Source organism: Carlito syrichta, unplaced genomic scaffold (genome assembly GCF_000164805.1).
Source record: "Carlito syrichta isolate Samal-C Ts95f unplaced genomic scaffold, Tarsius_syrichta-2.0.1 Scaffold287899, whole genome shotgun sequence".
In the NCBI taxonomy this organism is placed as follows: domain Eukaryota; kingdom Metazoa; phylum Chordata; class Mammalia; order Primates; family Tarsiidae; genus Carlito; species Carlito syrichta.
Genome location: NW_007231995.1, coordinates 5,357 through 20,498, shown reverse-complemented (window position 1 = coordinate 20,498; position 15,142 = coordinate 5,357). Strand labels below are relative to the sequence as shown.

Below are 15,142 nucleotides of genomic sequence, written 5' to 3'. Positions count from 1 at the left end.
ACTAAAAAAAAAAAAAAAAAAAAGTTGAAGAACATATACTACTTGATTTCAACTTTCTGTAAAGTTACAGTAATTAAGAAGGCTTAGTATTGGCTAGAAACAGACCTATAAATCAATGGGTCAGAATATAGTTCAGAAATAGACCCACATATGTCAGGAATTTATTTTCAACAAAGGTGCCGAGATAATTCAACAAGGGAAAGAATAGTCTTTTAAACAGTGCTGGAATATCTCTATATTCATATGAAAAAAATAAACCTGACCCTTACCTCATATGAATTATAAAACTTATTTTGAAATGGATCAAGACCCTAAAAGTAAAAGCAAAAAACTATAAAAATTTTAGAACAGGTGGAAAATCTTCATAACCTTGAGGTACAAAGAATTTCTTAAATAGGATGCAAAAAGCAGGACCATACAAAAATATCTGGTAGAGTATACTTGATCAAAATTTAAAACTTCAGCTCTCTAAAGACAACAATAAAGAAATAAAAGGGAAAGGCACAAACTGGGGGAAAAATATTTGCAATACATATATCTCACAAAGGATTGACATCCAGAATATATAGAGAATACCTACAACTCAATATAAAGACAATCCTGTTTTTCATGAACAAAAGATCTGAATAGATAATGTTCAAAAGATAATATATGAATGGCCAGTAAGCATGTGAAAATAGGTTCAAATCTCTAGTCATGCAAGAAATGCAAAATAAAACTACAATGAGATGTACAATGAGATATAAAATAGTAAAAATAATTAGCAAGTATCCAGGACAAATGGAATTCTCAGATATTGCTAGTGGAAATGTAAAGTGGTGCAACCATTTTGGAAAACAATGTGGCAGTTTCTTAAAAAGTTAAGCTTATGCTTTCCATATAACCCAGCAATTCTACTCCTAATTATTTAAATGAAATGAAAATATATGTGTATATGTATATGTACACAGGTTCACAGAACTTTATTTATAACTTTATTCAAATAATCAAAAGCTGGAAACAAGCTAAAATCCATCAACAGATAACTAAATACTACTTAGTAATAAAAGGGAATATGTAAAATCTCAAAAACACTATGCTGAGCAAAAGACGACAAACACAAAAGAGTATATGCTACATGATTCCACTTGTAAGAAACTAGAAAAAGATAAATCTGATCTATAGTAGGCCTATGGGCTGTAGTTGGGATTTCCTGGAGTTAGGTACAAGCGAATTTTTTGAAGTGTTGGAAATGTTTCACACCTTGACTGTGGTGGTGGTTACATAGGTGTACACATTTGTCAAAACTCATCAAAATGTACTTCTAAATTGACTATCCTTTATTACACACAGTTATACTGCTACAAACTTGATTTTAAAAAAATTTTAAAGGAGTTTATTCCTATTTCATAAATAAATACTAAATACTACTTTGCTAAAACATTTTTTAAAAGTGATCCTGACAAAGTTGGATCCTGTACCACACCTTGGGAAACATTGCTATCGGTTATACCTGGAAATGCAGTTAACAGATCATAAACTATGCGAATCTTCAACTTTGTCAGATATTGCTAAACTCCTCTCCCAAGTTTTATTCCTGTTTACACTCTCTCTAAATCCCTTTAAAATAGTGTATACTCTTCATCTTCACTTTCTCTTATTCACCTCAGTTGATTACAATCATTTTTCCTATCCTCTACCATTCCACTAAAATTGCTTTTACCAGTGACACCAAGTATCATTTAATTTCAAATCCCAACAGTCTCTTTTCAGTTTTAATCATTCCTGACCATTTCCTTTGCTTTATTTCACAATAACTCTATTTCACAGTAATTCCTTATCCTAAGCAGCCAATAGACAATCTATGCTTCTCTTTATCATTTTTCAAACCATACTTTATGGGAAAATGTAAACCTGGCAAATCCAAAAGAGCCAAACACATGCTAAAAAAAGATGTCATATTTTCTCTTAAAAATGTATGTGAATTTTACCCCATGATATATTCCTGCTTAGCTTTAAAGTGTTTAAAATTAATTAACTTTGAGATGAACCAATAGTACAAAATGCATCACATTTATAATGTGACTCTGAATAGCCAGTGCCAAAAGCCATATGTATATCCCTTTGGATATGTCTACCCCAATTTGAGAAACATAAATCACTTGCTCAATCTCTAGTATCTCTGTTGTCATTCTAACCCAAAAGAACATTGTGAAGCCTAGATTTCAACATAGGTCTGTATGATTCCAATGCCCATGTGCTTTCTCCTCTGTCAACATTCTTCATTGGCACATATTTCTCTTCTCTGAGACTTGGGTTTTAACAACCACAAAAAACTTGTGAGAATTGGAAGGGTACAACTGAGTCCTCCCTGAATAAAACTGGGACCCCACAAGGGCTATTGCTCAGCTTGCTTGAGTTCTGGAAGGAAAGAAAGTAAGATTAGAAGGACAGGAGGAAGGGAAGGAGGAGAGAAAAGAAGAAGGAAGGAGGGGGCTAATTAATATACTTCTATTAAGCAGGAAGAAATTTAGTAGATCGGGTAAGATAAAAATTAATTAGCTATATATTTTAACCATAATGAACATGCATTTATGTACATAAATATGATGCCCTATACCCCTAAAATAAAGTATATGTTTTATTACATATATATTAATAATTACCAAAATCTCATCAATATTAGTACAGAAATTAAGTCTCAAAGAATACCAGAGAATAACATACAACCCTATATATATGCTATTCAAAATGCAGTTAAAGTAGAAATCATTTAAGAAAATATTTTTTTCTAAATCCTTGGTAATTTTAAAGCATACTTATAAACATCTCTTTGTCAAAGAAGAAACTGCAATGCAAATCAGAAGAAATTTAAAATGAATGACAACAAACATATATAAATCAAAACATGTGACTTAAGACTGGGCATAATCCCAGCACTTTGGGAGGCTGAGGCAGAACTGCTTGAGCCCAGGAGTTCAAGACCAGCCTGAGCAACATAGTGGGACCTCATCTCTACAAAAAAACACAAAAAATTAGCACACATCTGTATTGCCAGCTACTCAGGAGGCTAAGGCAGAAGGACTGCCTGAGCCCAGGAGGATGAGGCTGTATGAGCTGTGATCATGCCACTGCACTCCAGCCTGGGTGACAGAGTAAGGCTCTGGCTCAAAAAAAGTAAAATAAAATAAAACACACAGATAAAACTCTGACAAGATTGTTCAAGAAAAAATAAAAGAACTTCCTCCTTTGCTATGACAGAATAACTGATTCTAGACTAGCCCTCCAGGTATAAAAAACATAAATTTGACAAAATATGTACCCAAGGCAACTATCATCAGACATTGGATTTCAGTGTAAGACTGACTCATGAGAAAAGGTAAACTCATGAAGCAACCCCCACATTTAACCCCACTTCTGCTTACGAACAATTTCTCAATCAGAGAGCAAAGAGCTGGAATTGAAGTTTAGGTGGCAGAGACTGATATTTAGTGCAGCTAAAGTTACTATAATCTGCAGAGGCAGGTACCCAAGAGGAGGAAGATGAGCAGGCAGAGAGATCAGAGGAGGGGATTCCAGATATCTACATGAGATGATGCTACAAGTTTTGGCTTAGAGCTAGGTTCTACACGTGAAGAGAAACTGCTTAAGGCTTATCACAGAGCTGCTTCTATTGGGTTAGGATGACAACAGAGACACCACGGGTTGAGCAATGGTAGGGGACATTTATTTTCTGTTTCTCTTATGGAACTCCACTATTTTTATACATGTATTATAGTTGTCTTTGTGTTTGTCATACTTTTGGGGAGACATTCTCTTTATTAGTATCTATGTATAAGTCAAAACATCAGATTATTACCCAAACCAAATACCCAATGCAAATTTTCCAACCTCGTAAGTAATATAGGGGGAAAAAGAGTAAGTAAAGAAAAATAATTACTGCCAAATATTTGTGTATTCCTGTTAATTACTTATTTCTAAAAAAGGAGACACTATAGTAGCTACTCAGAAACATTTAAATGACAAGTCACTTTCAAGTCATTATGATTAAAATTATCGTACATATTATCAATATCAGTAAAATCTAAATGGAATTTAGGTGAAGTAATGAGTTAAAAATGAATATTCAATTTAGAAATCGGTGGATATACTTCTAATCAGGAAAATGGGGAAGATTATAAAAGAAGTTCAACATTGTGTGTTTTCTATTTTGAAATGTCTTTTTAATTATTTCATTGCAATATGGTATTTAAGTTTGTGTTATAATAAAGAACTGTATGTCTAGCATCAATTTAAGAAAAACTATCATTTTTATTCCACAATTTTGGCCTTGAACAAAAACGGATGCTGTATTTCAAAAACATTTAAGACACCAGTGCTACTCAATCTTACCAAACCTACAATACACATTTCATTTTCTTTAAAGACTAAAGTCAGAAATTCAAAAATTATACAGCTCCCAATGCTTCTTCATGACAAAACCACTCAACAAGATAGGAGTTGGAAAACCAACTTCTTCCTTAGCCAACTTCCTACTTAATAGTTAAGGACCAAATGCTTTCTCCCAAAGATCAGGAAAAAGGTAAGCATCCTCACGTTTCTATTCAACAGTGTACTGAAGGTCCCTTCCAGGAAAATTGTGCAAGAAAAACAAATTAAAGACATGCATATTGGAAATGAAGAAGTAAAACTATCTCTATTTGTAGATGATATGATCTTGAATGTGAAAATTCTTAAGTAATTCACCTTAAAAACCTATTAGAGCTAATAAACAAGCTTAACAAGGTTGCAGGATACAAGATCAATACATAAAAATCAACTGTATTTCTACATACTTATAATAAACAATTTGAAAATTATCTTTTAAAACGATCCCATTAATATAGCATAAAAGAATAAAATAAGAATAAATTTCAAAAAAAGCGTAAGACTTGTACATTAAAAACATCATTGAAAAAAATTCAATGAAAAAGATGGCCTAAATGAATGGAAAGAAATCTTATGTTGACGAATTAAAGACTTAACAACATTGTTAAGATGTTAAGAATTCCCAAATTAATTTACAGATTTAAAGCAGTTTCTATCAAAATACGAGTTAGCTTCTTTGCAGAAATTGTTAAGTTGATCCTAAAGTTCATATAAAAATTCAAGTGACAGAACAGTCAAACAATTTTGGAAAATAAAAGATAAAAAAGAACAAACTCAGAGAACTCACAATTCTCAATTACAAAACTAAAAGTTAGAGGCATTACCATACAAGTAGGCAGGCACACATAAAAATAGAATAAAATCAAATGTCCAGAAATAAACCCTCAAATTTACAGTCAACTGGTTTTCAACAAAGTTGTAAAGACCAATGAAGAAAAGAATAGTGCTGGGACAGTGACATATCAACATGTAAAAAGAATGAAGCTGGACCCTTTCATACCATATACAAAAAGTTAAATCAAAAAAAGATCATAGACCTAAATATAAGAACTAAAACTCTCAGAAGAAAACATAAAGTTTCATGACCTTGGATTTGGCAATGATATCTTAGATATGACACATAAAGCATACACAATAAAGGAGAAAATAGGTAAACTGGGCTTCATCATAATTTTTAAAATGTGAGCTTCCTAGGACATTAGCAAGTGTAAAGAAAACTCACAGGATGGGAGAAAATATCTGCAAATCTTAAGTCTGATAGGATTCTAGTATCCAAAATACATAAAGAATTCTTACAACTCAATATCAAAAAGACAACACAATTTAATATGGGCAAAGGATCTTAAGAGATATTTTTCCAAAGAAGATATACAAATGGCTAACAAGCACATTAAAAGGTACTCAATCATCAGCGAAGTGTAAATCAAAACCACAATGAGATGCTACTTCACAACCACTAGGGTGGCTATAATAAAAAAGTCATATAATACCATGTACCAGCATAAAGGGTGTGGGGAAAATGGAACCCTCCTACATTGCTGGTGGGAATGTAAAATGATGAAGCCACTTTGGAAAAAAAGTCTGTCATTTCCTAAAAAGATTAAACATAGAATTACCATATGTTCTAAAAATTCCATTCCTAGATGATACACCCAAATGAAATGAAGCACATGCTCACACAAGAACATTTACATGATGTTCATAGTTCATTATTCCCATCAGTCAAAAAGTGAAATAACCAAAATGCCTATCAACAATGAAGGGATAAATAAAATGGCCTAAGGTTGGAGGTACTGGAGAAAATGTGAAGTGACTGGTAATAGGTATGAAGTTTTTTTTTGGTGATAAGAATGTTCTAATTTTGATTGTGGTGATAACCACACAACTCTATGAATACACAACTCTATGAAACCATTCAATTGTACACTTTTGTATGATGTGGAAAATATATCTCAATAAAGCTGTTAAAAAAATACAGCTCAACATTTGAAGCGTGGAAGAGAGCACATATGAAGATTTTTGCCTCAGATATTTGAACTACTTGAATTACAGCCAAAGATCATCTCCATTGCAGAGATTACTGAAACAAAAATAAATGATCCCTATAATGACTTGATTCTTTCTAAAATATATGTGTATATAATCTATACTGTTTTCCTTTTTAAAATCCTACAGATAAGTCTTTAGTCAAAAATACCTAGTTAAAAAATTTTCTAGGCTTAAATTATAAACTTATTTAAAAATCAATCATCTACTTTTGAATAGGGACATAATACCTAATAACAGTAAGAATAATCAGAATTAGCCTCATGATATGGCTACAAATAAAATTCATAAAATGTGTCAGACATAGTGATAGAAGGATATGCAACCTCTCCAATCCTCTCATCAATAATACAATGAAGATAAGAAAATTGGGATTCAGGGATTAAACAGCAAAATTAAGATCTGAATCCAAGACCGCCTGTCTCTAAAACGTGGTCTTACACCATACTACTTGTTTTCAAGAAGGAATGAAGCCTTCACCCAGGCAATATTAATAGAAAAGATCGACCATAAATATGTCCCAATATAAATTACTGAATTTTTAGAAGATAAAGGAAACTCAGACAGTATCTGCCCCAAGTATCTCATTTTACAAATGCAGTTTCTGATCAGCCTTGGCTACTTCCATTACACTCTGGTTTCCAATATACTACTAGGCTACCTCCAAGTGTTTCCTGATAGCCTCAGCATAAAACAAATAAGGAATCACCGAAAAGCTGTATTTCAGAAAGTCAAGGGTGTGCTAAATAGTCCCCCCATTCATCTTTTTAGACTATGATAATTTTTTAAATGTTCCTGTCACTTGCCCAGTATGCAGAATTCTATCAAAAAGGACTGATTATACAGGATATGAAATACTGATTTATAGGTACCTTGAACTCTTACCTTTGTGGACACAATAAAGATGGTATAAAGGAACATAAGATTATGCTTTGACATTGCCAGATGCTTGGTGTGCTGGAATGTGAAGATAACTGATCCCAGCAGGGTTACCTTGGAAGGGCTGAAAATAAAACACATATTAAGTCAGCAAGTAATAAACGTGATCTATCTCTATCTTTTCCTCAAAAGAGTACTCTGGAAGACACTAATTTAATGGGCTATTAATAGATGTTAATACAAAATTGAGTTTTGTGAATACACTTTAAAAAGTTTTGAAAGTACTAAGTTATATAAAGCTAAATACCCTTTCTCACAGCACAAAGTATTAGAAATTACAGAATGTTCATACATAATCTGACTTTTTGACAAAGAGAATACAGTTCTATGTACAATATTTCAGAAACATATTTGACCACATAACACTTTTTCACAAAAGGATTTGAAAGTCTCATGCTCCACAGTATGATTTGGAATTAGCCTTGAAAAACCTTACAGTATTAAACAAGTACCTGGGCAGAGTGGGGGAAGGAAAAACAAGCCCTGATTTGTAACATTTGCCCATTTCCATCGTGTAAATACTCCCATCACGGTCAACTGCAGGCTGCTGCATGGAATAGAGAAGAAATGCATACAACTGGCTCTCATAAAACAGTAAGAGCTGGCTCAAGCATATCACCTAGCTAACTCCAGAAAAACGTTCTAGTTTTAGCTAATATCTTAATATATTAATGCTGAACTTATAAAGTCTAAAATAAGATGCTAAGCTACCAAATAATAAGCAAAATGTTTATATTATATATCTGCTACATATTTAAATCTCAGTAACAGATCATTGTCTAGCTCTCTAAGCTTACATGTAGGAAGAGATAAATGATAATCTCTTAGAATGCCACAATGCAAAATATGATAAGTTTAAGGGTTCATACAAGTCATTTTATTAAACACAAATAATGTACTTAATTATTACAAGCTAAGGACTTAGTTCAAACCAGGGTTAGGTTTGGGCAACAGCATTCTGGATCTCACTTAACAATATAAATGGTTAACATTTATGTTTTAGAACAGTGATCTCTAAATTTTTTTTATTGTATATCTTTATTGATAATAAAAAGTCTCAAGGCACTCCATAATGTAAGCTTATCAATTCATACATTGATAACTGTATTATACATACATAGCTGTATTATAAATATATACAAAATTGAAATTTTAAAAGGATAAGATAAAAAAATGGATTTGTTCTGCTTTGATCTTATTTTGCTACTCTTTGTTTCTTTTTTTTTTTGAATTGGAGTCTCACTCAGTCGCCCAGACGAGTGCAGTGGCCGCTCCCGGCCACCGCAGCCTCGCCTGCTAGCCTCCGGCGATCAATTCCGCCTCAGCCTTCCCTATAGCCGGAATTACAAGCATGCGCTACCACGCCCGGCTGATTTTTTTATTTATTGTAGAGATGAGGTCTCGCCACCCAGGCGGGTCTCCAACCCGCGGGCTCAGGCAATCAACTCACCTCAGCCTCCCAAAGGCGTGGGATTACAGGCTGAGCCACCGAGCCTTTGTTTCTAATAGCTTGGTTTCTGCACCATATTGCCTCATTATGAGTATCACTTTGACATACACATCTTCCATTTTGGACTGCATTTTCTTAAGTGCTGAATCTAGATAATAAATTGGGGCAAAGCATTATAGAAGGGTTAAAATTTAGGAAAAGTTCATTTTAAAGTGGAGTATGAGATTTGTTAAGAAGATCAGAATGCATTTAGTAAATTCTTATTATATTAGTTTCCTCTGAAACTAGAAGTTATCTGCTTCTAAAATACAATGGTAGAATAGGTAAAGGATAAGAGTTACAGACATTCCCATTCCAAAAGGGAGAAAACAGAAGGAAGAAAGAGTTCGACAGTCCCAAGCCATTTCAAAATCCAGCAGGACAAATTCCACTGGGCTTAAAGGCCTGGGCTTAAGGCTCTACCCATAAGCCTGCAGCTCCATCCTCTACACTCATGGTTCTGGCTTCTGTAACCCAAGACTCCAGCCTGTGGGTCTATAGCTCCCACCATAAAGTCATTTTTCCTTTTCTTTGAAGGATAGCATAAGTGTGCAGCTGAGCAGTTTCATCAGCCTGCTTCCAACCTGTAGAATTCTGGGAGTCTGACAGCTTTCTTTCGTTTCATCCTGTCTCTCTCTTTTCAGTCCAAACTGGCAGTGTTTCTTCTGATTTAACATTTCCAAATACCCTGTGGGTATCCTGTCGATGGCACAAGGAACTATACCATTAGACAAAAAAGTCCTCCACAGATCTTCCTTGGATAATATCTCTCTATTTCTATAGGCCTTCTGCTATAATCATAGCATGCATCCATACTGTCATACATCTAATCCCTTCAATACTAGCTAAAGTTGTCCAACCACGCCCTTAACCTACTCTCCAGAATAGGCTTTCCTCAGAGTGAATCTCCTAGTTCTATGAACGTTTGCAATTTCAATAGGCCGAGGATTTCTCAAATCATCAAATCCTGGATTTAGAGTCTTTTTGCCTGTTTAGCATTTATCCCTCAATTTAACTCTTACTCTTACGCATCAAGAAGAAACCAGCTCTATCTTCAGCACACTGCTTAGAAATCTCAGCAAAAACATCCAAGTTCACTGCTTACAAGTTATGTTTTCCACACAACTGGCAAATAATTGTGTGGCTAAGTTTCTGCCACTATATAACAAGAATAACCTTTCTTCCAGTTCCCAATATCATATTCCTCACTTCCTTCTAAGCCTTCACCAACACCTTTAATAATATTTTTACCAATGTTTTGTTCATAACAACATATGTATTCTGTAAGACTATAAAGGCTTTCTCTAATATACTCCTCATTTCCTTCTGACCCCTCAGTGAAAGAGCCTCTAATATCCATATTTCTACCAACAGTCTATTCAGAGAAATCTAGGCTTTTTCTATCATACACTTCAAAATTCCTCTAGCCTCTACCCACAGTCTAATCTCAAAGACACTATGACATTTTTAAATATTTGTTACAGCAGCACCTCACACACTGGTACCAAAATCTGTATTAGTTTCCTGCAGCTGCTGTAATACATTACCACAAATTAGGTGGTTAAAAACTGAGGAATATATTCTCTCACAGTTTGGAAGCCAGAAGTCCAAAATTAGTATCTCTCAATTAAGGTATCAGAGGGTCACTCTCCAGAGGCTCTAGAAGAGAATCCATCCCTTGTCTTTTCTAGCTTCTGGTGGCTACCAGCATTCCTTGGCTTGTGGCTATATTATTCTAATCTCTGCTTCCATCATCACATTGCCTTCTCTTCTTCTATATGTGGTGAAATCTCCCTCTGGCTCCCTCTTATAAGGATGCATTTGACTACACTAGGTCTCACTTGGATGATCGCCTCATCTCAAGATCTTTAACTTGCAAATATGCAAAGACCTTGTTTACAAATAAGTAAACATTTATACATTCCAGGGATTAGGAGCTGACATCTTTAGAAACCGTTATTCATTCTTACTATATTTACTGTAATGCTTATTTATACAGAAAAAAATGTAGAAAGAAACACACTGACATATTAACAAAACATATCACTAAACAATAGATTATATTACCTTTATGTTGACATTTCCCCAAATTTCCATAATATATATATTTTATTTCTTAAAAATTGGGGGTAGAGGAGGAAGAGAAAGGAAATACTCTAAAAGAGTTACTGTGGGGAGACAGAAAGGCTTGACTTTGTTTTTTGTAGGACTAGGCATGCAAAACAAATGAACTGGCAGCAATGAATAATATGAAAGAAAATTAAGAAAATAATTCCAATTAAAAGAGCATACCTAGGAATAAACTTAAATAAGGATGTGAAAGACTTGTACAATAAAAACTATAAAACTGCTGAAAAAAATTAAAGACCAAAATAAATGGAAAGATAACCTATGTTCATAACTGGAGGACTTAATATTAAGACAACACTATCCAATGCCTATCTATCAAAATTCCAACATTGTGTTTTTGCAGAAATGGGAAAATACACCTAGGATTTTTTAGAAATCCTGAAATTCATATGAAATTGCTAGGGGCCATGATTAGCCAAATTAACTTGAAAAAGAAGAACAAAGTTAAAAGATGCATACTTCCTAATTTTGGAAATTACTACAAAGTTACAGCAATCAAAACAGTATGGTACCATCACAAGGATAACATATAGACAATGGAATAGAATAGAAATAAACCCATACATCTATGCTACCCAACTGACTTTCTAGGTGCTAAGTCTATTCAATGGAAAAACAATAGCGTCTTCAATAAGTGGTGCTGGACAACTGAATATCTATCTACATGCAAAAAAATGAAGGTAGACCCCTACTTCAGTTAACTCAAGATGGATCAGTGACTTCAATATAAAAATCCTAGACAAAAACATAGGAGAAAATCTTCACGACCTTAGATCTGGCAATGGATTCTTAGATATGATATCAAAAGAATAAGAAAACAGTAATATCAGCAAGATGGCCAACTATAAGTTCCTAGCTCTCATCCTTCCAACAAAAACAAACAAAACAGTAAATACACAACTATGTTTTGAAGAAAACAACTGAAGGAAAGCACTGTAGTACAGAAAAGGAGTAGAAGAAATCTTATAGAACACAAAAACCTAGGATGTCAACAAAGAAGAAAAGGAAACACCCTGTCTCTACCACCCCATCCCCCAGTCAGTATCAGCTTGAAACCAGGAGAGACTTCTCTCTGACCGAAAAAGGTAAATAATATCTCCCACATCACCGCCATGGATACCCACAGTCTTCACCACTGTGGATTTCTGCAGTCCTCACAGATTCTAAGCTCAGCTGAGAGAACTGCTAGAATCCACATGGCTATGAGCTCCCAAGAGAAGAATCCAATACTTTCTCCCACTCCTGTGGCCCTAGTTGCCACTGTGCTATGCCACCTTGAAACCAGAGCCACTCTGAGAGTGCATCCTGCTCTGCAGGCAATCACCCCTCCATCCCTGAGGTTTTGTCACCACTGCACCATGCCTGCCTGGTGGCCTGCCATCCTCAAGTTAAGATGCTACCATGCCCTATCCCTGGGGTTAAGCTGCTGTGGAGTCATTCTATCCCCACCCCATCCTAGTTGTTGCTGTGTGCTGCTCCTCAAGGCCTAAGGAACAAGGGCCTTGGCCAAGTAGTTCAGTCATAGCCCCAGCACCTGAGCTGAAGCAGTACTTGAGCTGGTGTGGCATCCAACCTTCTAGTACATTGGTCTAGCTAAGCAGTTGATCATCCATGGTACCTGAAACTGATGCAGTACCCCACATCCCAGGGAGCCTTGGTTGAGCTGGGCCACCCCATTCTACAGGCCAAACAGATGCAGCACCCTACTCCCTAGAACTGAACTAGTCCAGAGTCTTAGCTTCCCTACCTCCCTGGGAAGTAGAGTCATCATTGTGCTGCTTCCTGCCCCCTAGGACCCAAGCCACAGCTGTATTCTGCCATTCCTAGCTAACTGTCACTGCATCTGGCCTCACAAAGCTTGGGCTATTGCTATGTCCCAACATCCTAGGCTCCAGAGTGCCTCATTTCCCTGGGCCCACACTGCTGCTGTGAACTGTTGGCTCTGAGACTCAAATTGTAGCTATACGTTACTCCCTGGGGTTCAAGCATCTGGGGCACCCTTTCTTCTCCAAAACTGCGCCAGTGCTGTGTCCTGCTCCCCAGGGTCAGAGTCACAACTACATCCATGCCCTCTGGTCTAAGCTGCTGAGGTGCGCTTCAGTATTACAGACCCTGGCTTTGTGGGGAATTTGCATCCATTCATGCCTCAGAAAATAAATCTGTAGCTTAAATTCCAGGTGCCACAGTAGTTTCACAAGGTCCCAAGCTCAAAACATGGCTCCAAAGGCAATTCAAGTACCTGCAACCTGCAATTCAGCAGGTTGGATTGCCAACTGTTTGTAAACCACATGAGAATAGATGACAAGAAGGATGCCCCCAGCTTGGACCCCCTCGTTATGGGGAAAACATGAACTGGAGGACCCCCAAAGTCCTTGCAACGGAGGATACTAACAACTAATGTTGCCAATACCGCTACTACAAACTCTAGCAGCCTAAGCCACTTAGGCACCCAAGTCCATCATTGGCACTGATTGCAGGTAAAGAAGGTGCACAGAAACTACATCAGTGTGCTCACTCAGAACAAGAGCCACCACATTCTACCCAACTGGAACACAAAAGTAAAAGCTTTTCCCTATGAAAGCCACTCTATAAAGTTTGAAAGAGGAGATTATTCCACCCAATGTGCAGATTATCAATGCAGGAACACAAGAAATACAAAAAAGTAAGGAGATATGATACCCTCAAAGGAACACAATAATTCTCCAATAATTGACCCCAAAGAAATGAAAAGCTATGAGTTGCCTGAAAAGAAATTCAAAATAATGATCTTATGGAAATTCATTGAGAATAAGAGAACAGAGATAGGCAATTAAATGAAATCAGGAAAACAATTCATGATCTGAATGAGAAATTCAACAGAGATAGATATCATTTTAAAAAGGAACCAAAGAAAAATCTTGAAGTTGAAGAATTCAATGAATGAAATGAAATATACAATAGAGCTTCAAGAACAGACTATATTGAACAGAGGAGAGAATCTGTGATGTAAAAACAAGCTTTTTGAAATCAACCAGTCAGGGGGAAAAAAATCAGAATGAAAAACAGTGAAGAAGTCCTAGTCAACAAAAAATTTTCATAAAAATTTAAAAAGGAGAAAAGATAGAAAAAGGGATAAAAAGTTTATTTCATCAAATTATTGCTTAGCCAAATGTGGTGGCTAATCCCAGAGCCTGTAATTCCAGAGATTGGGAGGTCAAGACAGGAGGATTATTTGAGGTCAGGAACTCAGGACCAATGTAGGCAACATAGCAAGACCCCATCTCTACAAAAAAATGTTTACAATGTAGCCAGGTGGGGGGTATACATCTGCAATCCCAGTTACTTGAGAGGCTGAGGTGGGAAGATTGTTGAAGCCTAGGAGTTTGAGGTTACGGTGAGTTATGATTAATCACTGTACTCTTAATGAGCAAAAGTGCAACACACTGTCTCCAAAGGAAAAACAAAACAAAACAAAACAAAAAACAGGTAAATAATACTGAAAACTTGTGTCAGCCAAAAATGCTATACTCACCAAAGCTATCCTTCAGAAATGAAGAAGATATAAAGATCTTCCCAGACAAGAAATTGTCTAAGGAAATTCATCCACCATTAGACCAGTCCTATAAGAAATGCTTAAGGGAGTGATATAATTGAAGGTGAAAGAACAATAATTACTATTATGGAAACACATGAAAATATAGAATCCACCAATAGACATAAATTTAAAACTACACTCAACTAACTCAGTGCTATAATGGTGCTATACATATCTTTCAAACCTCTAGCATAAAGACTGAAAGTCAAAATGGTCAAAACAACAACAGTTACGATTAGAAGTTAAGAAACACGTGCCAGGCTTGGTGGCTCAGCCTGTAATCCCGCGCCTTTGGGAGGCTGAGGTGAGTGGATTGCCTGAGCCCGTGAGTTCGAGACACGCCTGGGCAGCGAGACCTCATCTCTACAATAAATCAAAAAATCAGCCAGGCGTGGTAGCGCATGCCTGTAATTCCGGCTACTTGGAAGGCTGAGGCGGAAGGATCGTCGGAGCCCAGCAGGTCGAGGCTGTGGTGGCCGGGGAGTGGCCACTGCACTCCAGTCTGGGCGACAGAGTGAGACTCCAACTCATAAAAAAAAAAAAAAAAAAGGAAGTTA

At 36.0% G+C, this 15,142-nt stretch overlaps 1 protein-coding gene across 1 annotated transcript in view; it reads right to left on the bottom strand.

Annotated features, from left to right (window-relative positions):
- Positions 1-10,355, bottom strand: part of LOC103255167 (trimeric intracellular cation channel type B-like) — a gene marked incomplete at its 5' end in the record, with an annotated part of 16,943 nt that extends 6,588 nt beyond the window's left edge. The window contains 2 exons of the mRNA XM_021710005.1: positions 7,339-7,456; positions 10,339-10,355. Of these exons, the coding sequence (XP_021565680.1) occupies positions 7,339-7,456; positions 10,339-10,355 (135 nt within the window). The remainder of the gene's footprint in view (positions 1-7,338; positions 7,457-10,338) is intronic.
- Positions 10,356-15,142: the final 4,787 nt, after the last annotated feature.